The sequence below is a fragment of the Mus pahari genome, chromosome 21, assembly GCF_900095145.1.
Source record: "Mus pahari chromosome 21, PAHARI_EIJ_v1.1, whole genome shotgun sequence".
Classification (NCBI taxonomy): domain Eukaryota; kingdom Metazoa; phylum Chordata; class Mammalia; order Rodentia; family Muridae; genus Mus; species Mus pahari.
The window spans coordinates 15,563,874-15,576,991 of record NC_034610.1 but is presented as its reverse complement, the minus strand read 5'-3'; the positions used below and the strand labels follow the sequence as shown (position 1 = coordinate 15,576,991).

General features: G+C 36.4%; 1 protein-coding gene across 1 annotated transcript; it reads left to right on the top strand.

Annotated features, from left to right (window-relative positions):
• Nucleotides 1-7,066: 7,066 nt before the first annotated feature.
• LOC110338259 (serine/Arginine-related protein 53-like) lies at nucleotides 7,067-8,375 on the top strand. The gene is given in 3 exon segments (XM_029533093.1): nucleotides 7,067-7,513; nucleotides 7,516-7,578; nucleotides 7,581-8,375. Coding segments are annotated over 3 exon segments (993 nt in total). The 5' UTR covers nucleotides 7,067-7,152; the 3' UTR covers nucleotides 8,150-8,375.
• Nucleotides 8,376-13,118: the final 4,743 nt, after the last annotated feature.

Genomic DNA, 13,118 nt, shown 5'->3' with positions numbered 1-13,118 from the left:
GCATAACAAGAATGGCAAATAAGAGGTTTTGGTTAACAGTCAAACAAGAAAACTAAAGTGAATAGAGTTGACATTTCCATCTCCTTTCTGCCTGGGTGAGGAAAATGTTCTAAGAGGAACATAAACCTGATCAAAATATTTTAGAAACACTAAGAGTGAATTCGTCAAAATAAAAATTAAAAAAAGGAAATTTTAAATACCACTCCAAGTCATAAGAATTCTGAATGTGAAAAAGAAATAATTGAACTTACTGTATTCTATTGTCCAAATATTCATATGGTACAGTTTTATGTGGCATTTTCTTCTCAGTATAGAAAGTATGAAGAGGGGAAAATGCACTAACCACAACATCTCCTTCATGGTGAAATTCTTCAGGGATTATGTAATAACATCTACTGATATTATAAGAAAAAGCAGAGACAAATATGGTAATTTGCAAGAGCCTGAAGGAAAAAATCCAGGAGAACATCCTATCTGTACGTGGTTCTGCTTAATGTAGAACAGTGTTCATTACATATATGCTTGGTTCATGTTTTGTGACCATGTATGTTTTGTATTTGTTGATGACTCAGCCTGTCACACTAATTATTGCAAGGGTTTGAGAATGCCATTAGGAATTTTGAAACTAATTTTTTTTTTCACATGGACTCTGGTACTTCAGCCCTCTATTGGCAGCCATGCCTAGAAGTACTGAGTGTAAAGCAGAAATTCAGAGGAATCTCCTACCTTGTCTAGGAAATATTGGTAAGTTCCTATCAAATATCTTGCTTGTTGACAGTTTGGACTCTTTACTGTCATCAGTAAAGTTAAAGAACACTTTATAGACTAGTGGTCAGTTTTCAAAAATTTGTACCAAAGTAAGAGTGAAGATAGATTTTTGCTCATCATATACTTTGGAGGAGATTCAGAGGTTTGCCTTCCTTGATGTGTATCTTTATCACAAAAAAGCTGTTTTTTTTTAATTAAACTATCTTAAATGCCACATTTCCAAGTTCTCTGTAGTTGGTAAGAATTACCTGTCTAACGTCTATCTGAATAGAAAAAGCTTTCCTTATTTCTTGCTAGTCATTCTAAGCTTAAGCAGCAAAATATATACAGCAGACAATGTTAGGCTTATTTGCTTAATTAAGTGCATCGATTCCAAGCATGGGTAAAGTGGTATTTCTGAATGCACTAAAGGATTTGATCATTGTAAGGTGACTGACTTCCAACATTAATTTCTTAATTATTACTAACAGTTTATAATAGCAGTTTTTATAAGTGTAGAAACTTAAACTAAGGATTTTAAAATCAAGCTCTTTTAATATCAAGTTAAATATGTAATCATGGACCCAGTCTATATGGTAACAGGCCAATAAACTGAACAAGAAAATAGGCAAAATTAAAAAAAAATTCCATCCATGCTTTAAAAAATGTAATTATAATTTACCAAAACTGTCTTCCAGGAAATCATAGAGAAGACTTAGTAGCCAGCATTGACTTTGACATAGCAATAGGTCCCAGTCCTATATTAATGGAAGAGACACAAGTAGTGCTTCTCAGAGATAGGAGAACTACTCCGTTTTTAGAAAGTAGTCACCTTCTTCAACCTTCCAATGGATTGGATCTTCTGTCTAAATCACTGGCATTGGGAAAGCATTTTCTTGGGGAACTTAAAACATCTAGGTTTTTACTTCTCTAAATTATTTAAGAGCTTGATGATGAGCAATTGGCAAAGACACAGTCGTTAGGCATAACTCTTTAATTATTGTTAATCTAATTAGGTCTTTATGACATTAAATTTTCAATCATCTTCCAAAAATCCTTATCAACCTAATTCCAGACATTAAAATTACCCCTAGTATGACACTCTAACACTAGATAGAAGAGAAAGGATAGAGGAGAAAAAGAGACAAATAATCCCTGCATAATTTTTCTTTTATCCTCATCCATCAACAAACTGCAACCAACCTCCCTATATGACCAAAAATTGGCAACAGCAACCATTCATTCCACCTCTCACAGGAATGGGAGAGTTGTTCTCTACAGAAAGCTTCTTCTTTTGTGGCAGCAACAAAATGTTTGGAGACACAAAGTAAATATGGATACTGGCCAAGTCTTGGGAGCACTGGCTCTTTCATTCACTATAAAGGCCTTTTGGAAGCATCTGTGACCAGAAAACTACAAGTCCACCTGATGCAGTCATTGAACCTGAAACAACTAGGGCTAGTATCTTTGAAGCTGTCTTGGATGCAGATTTTGAGGGAAGAGCTATACCAGGCAGGACTCCGGAAGAGTTGTTGATACTACCATTTTCAAAGTGATTCTTGTCAGGATGATATTAAAATTAATGAATGATGCCGAGTGCTTTTTATCTGAATATCCACAATGCTTTAAAAGTAACATTGCAGTGATATGTTTGTATTATTGATATATTATGAAATGTGTGGTGTGCACAAAGCAGCTAATATTTTCTCTGCTCTGTGCATGAGGATGGGAATGAAATCTGTTGGTCTCTTTAAGCCATTTTGGAGTGCATAAAGTAAATGTAATAGTGGGTCATATCACCAATTATAACTTCTGAATGGATGATATGTAACAATAAATCAAGGATTCCAGGTTGACAAAAAGCTTCATTAGCTACTGTAGAGACATTTATGTTGTCTCCTTCAGTTATCCCACTGATTGTTGCAGGAGTTCTGGGAAAAAAATAATGAGCGTTGTGACCTGTATAGTTACCATGAATACCTAAACCAGGAAGAAGTTTGAAGCATTCACATGTTTTTGACCTCTCTTTCTTTTGACTTGTTCTCATGTCATGCGTTCAACTTTCACATCTTCACTGGCTTTTCTGTCTTCTTTGTCTCTTCCTTGTATGTTCCATGGTAGGAATAAAGAGTTTTTATACTTTGTCACTGACATACAAAATTTTTAAGTTAATAAATCATTATGAAACATATCTTTAGGAGATATCATATCCCTCTTTTTTTATTATCTTGTTTAAAATACAGTTAGATTTTTCTAAAACTGTTTGATCTCTAGGATTGTACAGAAAACCCATAATAGGTTTTATGTTATAATATGTAATTTTTAAAATTTAACTGCATACATAAACCAGAACATTAGCAGCTTTAATGTGTAAAGGTATTCCCATGATAGAAATCATTAAGAATTGAGGATTAAATTCAGTGGTGAGTAAAAGCCAATTAATATCAATCAGTGATTTTCTAAAATAATTAATAGTTGGTAACTGATGTCTAATCTCTACTTTATGTTACTGAATTTTCTGAAGACATATTTTACATTCTAAATAGTTAATAGTCTCCTCTCTGTATTCTTCTAGAAAAAGAAAGTGCAATCTCAAGTAAAGCAAAATAATTTTACTTCAATTAGTAATTTTTTAAGGTTTAAATATTGGGATTATTCAATGGTATATCATTCATTTCATCATAAAAATATAGATTGTGAAAACTATTATTATTTCCAGGATCTGCCTTAAAATTTTTGAAAAAAAAAATGGCTGTGTAAAAGTCCTTATGCCAAAACTTTTCTTTGATATCATATTTTTTTTTTGTGGGCATAGTTTAGAGTACTTTTCTTTGTTCTTTTATGGGCATAGCAAAAGAAAACAATCTTTTACCTGAATCTCTAAAATACATCATGACTTAGACACCAAAAAGTTTAAGGAAAAATCATGTTAGAGGGAACAAATAGAATGAATTTATTTATAGCTTCTAATTCCATTCACATTCATTATTACTTGAAATTTTAACGATAAATACTGGATATTTCTAAGCATAGGTGGACTCTTCTTTATGTCCAGTTTCCTTCTCTTCTTGACCCAACTCTTCTAAGGCCTGTAACTTTTTTTACTTAAGGGCTATTGTTCTACATGACCATGTTTGTTAGTTAACCATTTCAATGGCATAATAGATTCAAATTTCTAACATTAGGAGAGTCAAAGATGTCTTTAATTATTTTTTATAACATGTTTCAATCTCTATATGGAACATGCCATTATTTGTGACTTCTATATGAAGTTGAAGAAACATTAGTCTGGAATTAAACATTAGTATAATAGATTCCTTCCACATAATTCCAAGGCTATATCTGCTACATATAGCTTTTATATCAATATTTAAAATTCTGGACCAATACATTTAATCTATATTAGCCTCTGTTTTATCTGAGCCAATGTCTCAATCCCCAACACAAGTATACTTTTTGAGGTGTCCAAGTTTAATTCCAAGAGTCATGTGAAATTATTTTTACATCAGTCCAGCATTTACTAGGCCATCAATCCCAATTCCATCTTCTTATAATTTTAACTTTGGTCTAAGATCCAGTTTAACATTTATAGCACTTATAGTTTGCCAATATATACTTTTCCTGATATCTTTAAAATCTTATTCTACTCCTTAGAATTGCTCTGCACCTTTTAAATGAGTTACATTTGATAAGTTTAGAGCAAATTGCTCTCTTGTATCAAGCATTCACTTTTCGATTTTTTTTCTCTAGAAGAATATCCCAACGAATGTCAGAATAACTAGCTCATTTCATTTTTTTTTAGGGGGTGTTCCAGAGCAAGCCCCCAGGCTGTTTTTGTAATAGTAAGCAATTTCCTCATATTTGACTGATTGACTGCATTCATACGCTCTGTGTACCTTTTTTCATTTCTTTTACATGGACCAGGAAACTTCTTTAAATTATCATTAGATTTAATATTTTTCTTAGATGTTATGGAAAAATGAAACATAGAGGTATCTTTACAAAAATATTGTGAGACAGTAAATGAAAAACTATTTTCTAAATACTACATTGTAAATATCTTAGGGTTTTACTGCTATGAACAGAAACAATGTCTGAAATAACTATGAGGAAATCCTTTAATTGAACAGGCATACTGTTCAGATGTTTTGTTCATTATCACCAAGGTGGATACATGACTGTGTAAAGGCATGCATGATGCAGAAAGATCTGAGAGTTCTACTACTTCATGTAAAGGCTGTTAGGAGATGACTCACTTCGAGGCAGCTAGGATGAATGTCTTAAAGTCCACACCCACAGTGTCTCACCTAATCTAAGAAGGCCACTGGTACTCCAACAAGGTACCACCTTCTAATAATTTCACTCCTTGAGGCAAAGATATTCAAACCACAAGGGAAATACTATGATTCATATGAAACTACATGGTATATCATCTATGTCTGATATGGTTCTACTAAAAATTGATATTATTTTACTTAGTCACTTATGTATGGGGAAACCAGAGGTAGTTTATCTATAAATATCTCAAGACCTGGGTGTCTCCACAAGACACATCGCTGTTTTACCTGTGACAATCCATAATAGTTGTAAAGATACATATTGAAGTAACCATGTTGGATTCTCATAGCCCAGTGAAATTATTGTTACTTTTGCCTTGGTATTCACTAGGCCTTTAATATCATAAACCTAATTTTGTTTTCAACATAGGTCCCCAATCATTTGTAGTATTTAGTCAAATACTGGTTTCCTGGTACCTTTAACATTTCCTTTTCTATCCACTGAAGTTGAATATAAGTCTATTAGAAATATCTATCACAGCCCAATGACATATGTGTTGTGTGTCTTAAGACTGAACACATGGGTGATGACAAATTTAAGCTTTGGCTTCATTATTTCATCCAATGACATTTATTCTACATACAATTTCTTATGAAAGTTTATGGTTGGTTATGGAAATAGTGGGAGACGTGCAGATAGAATGGAACTGTTTGAGGCAAGACACATCCTTATAGACCATCTGGACTGTGTAGAAGAGGAGGGAATAGTATGCACTAACCAAAGTCATCTGTTTTGGCTACAGAGTCATTGGTAACAAACTGAAGTAGGCCTATGGATGATAAGTAACACAGGAAGGAAGACAGTCTACACTAGAGATTCTGTCTAGGGCAAGAGAAAAGTCCTGTGGTAGGACAATGCTCTGTGCTCTTGACTATTGACTATTGAAATGTTTAAGGAGTTGTCTCCTTAACCTCTTTCTTCTGATGTACTACAACCTAAAATTCTAAATCAAATAAGCACATTTTATCCTATGCTCTTTCTTTAGAATTTGATTTTTCATAGAAACAAACAATGAGATAACACCCTATCAAGCTAATCTGAGATTAGAGTGTGAAGGTCTGGCACTATTTTTCTTTACCCCTTCTGAAAAATCAAAGACTGCACATCATCCATCATCAATCACTTATGCTTTACCCCTCACGATAGACACACAAACAGACATATTATCAGTACCCTTAATAGAAAGACTGGTCTTAAGGAAATGCAAATACTTTGAGTGGGAGATTATGAATTTTCAGAGGATCAATATAGATTTCTTTCATAAATTTTCTGAAACTTACAAAGATTCTTTTAAAAAGTGTGGCCCAATATAAAACATGGAGCTAGCCCAGGTTTATTTCATTGTATTTTGCATTTATGTATGTTTATGAATACTGTTCTTGGATGTGTGAATAAGCTAAACATCAATAGTGGATGTCACCCTCAATACATCCACAGTTTCAGTATTTTTGGTTTGTTTTGTTCTTCTATAGAGGAAGACTTTCTTGATTATGTAATTTTCTTTGTTGTAAAAAAAGCTGGGAATTATCCCTATACACTCATGTTAAATAGAATTTTTGTTATATACTAATTTGTGTGTGTGTGTGTGTGTGTGTGTGTGTGTGCGCGCGCGCGCATGTGTGTGTGTTCATTATTGTAGAAACCATAGGGCAATTAGGTGAAGGCAATTCTACACATCTGTGGGTCTTGTTTAACAGCCGTTTCTGCTCAGGCTTACAAACAATTGGTTTTAAGTCATTAGCCAGTTTACTCTCCTTAAATTTCATTCTTTTAGAAAAAATAATTCATATTTACTTCATGTGAGTGAATGCTTTGCAAGATGAATGTAAGTGTACTATGGACATTCAGTACCAGAAAAGGTAGGGAAAAAAAAGGATTCAAATCCTATAGAAGTTTCTCATAAAATGAAGCAAATAACCCTCTTAAAATGTGAAGTACCTGGAACCAGGAAGGTGCTGAGCTTAAACTGAAGCAAGTTCTGAGGACGCCGGTGGCGCCCGCTGTGGTTAGAAGAGGGGGTTCCAGGTCCCCACGTCGGGAGGTGCGAACCCGAAGGTCGAGCCAGAAATGGGACGCCCGTCTTCAGACACTGAAGAGGAAAGCCGAAGCAAGAGAAAAAAGAAACACCGGAGGCGCTCCTCTTCAAGCAGTTCTTCAGACAGCAGGACATACAGCCGCAAGAAGGGCGGGAGGAGGCCTAGGTCCGACTCAAGATCCTGGTCTAGAGACCGCCAGCCTCGCTCGCATTCTTATGAGAGAAGACGCAGGCTCAGATCAAGCAGCAGCTCTTCTTATGGCTCCAGAAGAAAAAGAAGTCGCAGTCGTTCTAGGGGCCGAGGGAAACCCTATAGAGTTCAAAGGTCTCAGTCAAAAAGCAGAACAAGAAGGTCCAGGTCAAGGCCTCATCCACGCTCACATAGTAGAAGCAGTGAAGATCAAGTCACAGAAGAACTCGTAGTAGGTCCAGGGACCGAGACAGACGTAAAGTCCGAGACAAAGAGAAAAGGAGAAGGATAAAGACAAAGACAAAGAAGTGCACAGCATCAAACGCGGGGATTCTGGAAACATCAAAGCTGGATTAGAACATCTGCCTCCAGCTGAGCAGGCCAAAGCCAGACTACAATTGGTCCTTGAAGCTGCTGCAAAAGCTGATGAAGCATTAAAAGCCAAAGAAAGGAGTGAGGAAGAAGCAAAGAGAAGAAAAGAAGAAGACCAAGCCAGCCTGGTAGAACAAGTAAAAAGAGTAAAGGAGATTGAAGCAATTGAAAGTGATTCTTTTGTTCAGCAGACATTCAGATCCAGTAAAGACTTCAAAAAGGCAGTAGAACCAAGTGAAGTGAAGCATGTGACTGCAGCAATAGGACCAGCATCAGTAGCTGCTGACCCACCTAGCACTGGAAAGGAAATCGACCCTGACAGCATCCCAACGGCTATCAAGTACCAAGATGACAATTCTCTAGCGCATCCAGATTTATTTATTGAAAAGGCTGAGGCTGAAGAAAAGTGGTTCAAGAGATTAATCGCTCTCCGACAAGAAAGACTGATGGGCAGTCCCGTGGCCTAAGCACAGACTTACCGTTGGATTGACAGTAACCTCGAAAACTTAGGTCTTAAATGACCAATATTAACTTTCACTCTTAAAAATAATTTAGCCAAGTACATAAAAAAGAAATCTCATTTCTTCTCTCATGTTCAACTAAATATGTGGTAATTTGAATCTAACATTGTGAACAGTGAATCTGTTATAAAAGCTCTGAGTGCATGAAAACATATTTTACTGTTAGTAAAGCAGATAATAAAAAATATTAGTGTTGAAATAAATGAAAAAAAAATGTGAAGTACCCCAGGGGCATAAGTCCCTTCTGGTCGGCACCAGCTCCATGTCACCTTGTGCATAAACTCAGCAGATGGTTACATGGTCCCCAGAGGACTCTCCATGCAATCTTAGGATCACTAGTGAGTGGATCACAACATCAGTTCCAGTCCAATTGTGCCAACCCTGAGCCAGCAGCAGGGAAGCAAAGAACTTGCCTGACCAGGGGCACCAGTTCCTTCTGGTCAGGGCCAGCTCCTGGTCACCTTGGGAGCGAACTCAGCAGACAGTCCCACAGTCTCCAGAAGACTCTCCACCCGATCTTAGAATCACTGGTGAGTGGAACACAACACTGGTTCTAAACCAATTGTGACAGGATTTTGACAGCAGGAGAAAGAACACAGGAGCCCTGCCTGACCAGCAGCTTTAGATCCTTCTGATCTGTACTGGTGGACCTTGGATTCAAACATATCAGACAGCCCCACAGTCCTCAGAGTAAACACCACTTCGAGGGGCTATAACACGCCCAGTATCTTAGGATTCCAGGATCCCAGGATACCAAGATCTTGGTCACATCAGGATCTCAGAGGAAGCATGACTGCCAGGAACTCTGGCACACCAAGAATCTCTGGTTCACAGGAGTCCTGAATCACAGGATTACAGAGAAACCTGGAGTATGAGGAGTACTAAATCAACCAGGATTACGGGAAGGAAATGCTCTAATCAGATATATTAAGGGCAGCAAGCACTTGAGATAATCAGATGGCACGAGACAAGCATAAGAACAGAAGCAAGAGAAACCAAGGATACTTGGCATCATCAGAACCAAACTTTCCACCATAGCAAGTAATGGATATGCCATCGCACCAGAAAAGGAAAACATGGATCTAAGTTCATTTCTCATGATGATGATGGAGAACTTATGAAGGAAATACAGGAAAACACAGGTAAACAGCTAGAAGCCCTTAAAGAGGAAAGAGAAAAATCCCTTCAAGAGTTACAGGAAAACACTACCAAACAGGTGAAAGAATTAAACAAAACTATCCAGGATCTAAAAATGTAGGTGGAAACAATAAAGAAATCAAAAAGGGAGACAACTCTGGAATTAGAAAGCCTAGGAAATAAATCAAGAACCATACATGCTAGCATCAGCAACAGAATTCAAGAGAAGGAAGAGAGAATCTCAGGTGCAGAAGATTCCATAGAAAACATGGAAACAACAATTAAATAAAATGCAAAATGCAAAAAGTTCCTAACTCAAAACGTCCACGAAATCAAGGACACAATAAGAAGACTAAACCTAAGGATGATAGGTATAGATGAGAATGAAGACTTTCAACTTAAAGGGCTAGTAAATACCTTCAACAAAATTATAGAAGAAAACTTCTCTAACCTAAAGATAGAGTTGCCCATGAACATACAAGAAGCCTACAGAACACCAAATAGACTGGACCAGAAGTGAAATTCCTCCTGACACATAATAATTTGAACAACAAATGCACTAAATAAGGAGAGAATATTAAAAGCAATAAGGGAAAAATGTCAAGTAACATATGAAGACAGACCTATTAGAATTACACCAGATTTCTCACCAGTAGGAAAGCCAGAAGATCCTGGGCAAATGTTATACAGACCCTAAGAGAACACTACGCCAGACCAGGCTACTATACCCAGCAAAACTCTCAATTAACATAGATGGAGAAACCAAAGTCTTGCATGACAAAACCAAATTCATACAATATCTTTCCATGAATCCAGCCCTTCAAAGAATGATGAAAGGAAAAATCCAACACCACGAGAAAAATGACATCATAGAAAAAGCAAGAAAGTAATCCTTCAACAAACCTAAAAGAAGAGAAACACAAGTACAAATTCCCAACTCTAACAACAACAGCAACAACAACAACAACAACAACAACAAAAACAGGAAGCAACAATTACTTTTCCTTAATATCTCCTAATATCAATGGACTCAATTCTCCAATAAAAAGACACAGACTAACAGACTGGCTACATAAGAAGGAGCCAAATTTATGCTGCATACAGGAAATCCACCTCAGGGCAAAGGACAGACACTACCTCAGAGTAAAAGGCTGGAAAACAATTTTTCAAGCAAATGGTCTGAAGAAACAAGCTGGAGTAGCAATAATAATATCGAATAAAATCGACTTCCAACCTAAAGTTATAAAAAAAGACAAAAAGGGGAACTTCATATTCATCAAAGTTAAACTCTTCTGACATGAACTCTCAGTTCTGCGTATCTATGCTCCAAATGCTAGGGCAACTACATTCATTAAAGAAACTTTAGTAAAGCTCAAAGCACACATTGCACTGCACCCAGTAATACTAGGAGACTTTCATACCCCACTCTCATCAATGGATAGATCCTGGAAACAGACTAAACAAAGACACATTGAAACTAACAGAAGTTATGAAACAAATGGATTTAACAGATATCTACAAAACATTTTACTCTAAAACAAAAGAATATACATTCTTCTTAGAACCTCATGGTGCCTTCTGCAAAACTGACCATATAATTGGCCACAAAACAGGTCTCAACAGATACAAAAATATTGAAATTATCCCATGTATTCTATCAGATCACTATGGATTATGACTGATCTTCAATAAAAACATAAATAAGAGAAAGCCAGTGTTGACATGGAAGCTGAATAACACTCTACTCAATGGTAACTTGGTCAAGGAAGAAATAAAGAAAGAAATTAAAAAATAGAGTTTAATGAAAATGAAGCCACAAATTACCCAAACTTATGGGACACAATGAAAGCAGTCCTAAAATGAAAACTCATAGCTATCAGGGCGGCCAAAAACAAACTAGAGAGAGCACACACTAGCACCTTGACTACACACCTAAAAGCTTTAAAACAAAAGGAAGCAAATTCACCCAAGAGGAATAGATGGCAGGAAATAATCAAACTCAGGGGTGAAAGCAACAAAGTAGAAACCAAAAGAACTATACAGAGAATCAACCAAACCAGGAGCTGCTTCTTTGAGAAAGTCAACAAGATAGATAAACCCTTAGCCAGAATAACTAGAGGACACAGGGACAATATCCTAATTATCAAAATCAGAAATGAAAAGGGAGACATAACAACAGAATCTGAGGAAATCCAAAAAAATCAACAGATCTTACTATAAACGCCTATACTCAACAAAACTGGAAAACCTGGAGGAATTGGACAATTTTCTAGACTGATACCAGGTACTAAAGTTCAATTCTAATCAGATTATCAATCTCAACAGCCCCATATCTCCTAAATAAATAGAAGCAGTCATTAATAATCTCCCAACCAAAAAAAAAAAAGCCCAAGACCAGATGCACAGTAGGGATGAGGCTATTGGTGTGGACAAAGTTGAGTAGCCTGTGATGATCTGATTATATGATCTCTGGTCTTGTAATTTGTTCACTGTGCATTGGTATAGGGCATGGAGACATGCCAATAAGCTCCTTCCTTCCCACCAAATATGTCAGGCAAGAGGGTAGTCCTGAGATAATGAGAGCAAGAAAAGTGTCCCTGTCTCTCCTTGGCTAGAACACTGGGGAGACCATGTCCAGTGTATACCCTTGGGAGAACTGTAGAGTTGGTCCTGGCTCTGCATATTGAGGAAGAGATAGCCCTTAGGATATGAGATCAGTAGTGTTGACTCTGTCTCATGCTGGTTACAGCATTAAGTAAGGTAGCCAGGACATAACTGGGGAGTTCTCTCTGGTGGTATAGGTCTGGCCCAGCAACTTCTCAGTCATAGATAGATCCATAACTTTGGGTTGTCCCTCCCACATGTTTACTTTATGTTCTGCTGGAGTACATGAAAGACTCAGCCTTGAAGATCTAAGCTGCAGAATGTCAATGACACAGGGAAAGAGCATGATATTGCAAAGGATTCCTGGTAATTATCCCAAAAATACATAGTACATTACAAGCCATATGACTCAGATTAAATAAATTCATCAATACAATGAACCTCTGTAAGTAAAGAAATGTGGGCAATATGGTATGCAGTTGGATATACTAACAGAATATTCCTTCTACAACGAGTTATTTTTATTTTTTTTCCTTTTATTGATTTTGGGGTGAATGTTGTAATTGAGAATGTGGCACAAATGGACAAGGAGGTGAGTGGAAATGGGGTGCCTGATTTTATATTTAGGATGAATCAATGAGAAGTTTTTNAATAAGGAATGCAACAGCAGAGAAAACATGAAGTAACTTATCATCCTAACAAGGCAACTGACTCAAAATTTTCAAATGGTGATTGAAACATATAAAGAAATCTAAAAATTATTGCCATATCTGTAAATAATTTGGCAACAGATTTCTACATCACCTGAAACCCTATAGTTTAAGAGAAGCACATTCTTCATACAACTAATTGTTATCCCCAGGTTCAATCTGTGGTGTGTGTGGGATGACAGACCCTGTAGTTTCAAAATATTAAGGAATCTTTATATAACATAAAGAACATTGGATATATGGTCAGCATAGCCTTTCAAATGAAATCATTTTCATCCAGGAGAGATGTTCTTCATGAGTCAGAAATTTCTACCTGAAATGATTCCTTTACAGAAAATTTCTCCTTTAGACTTAGAGTTAAACAAAGCACAAGTGACTGAAAGTACCTAAAGATAATAAAAATTATCAAAAGTTATATATCTTTTGGTCATAAAAACAGTCTGATCTTTCAGGGAAATAGGAAA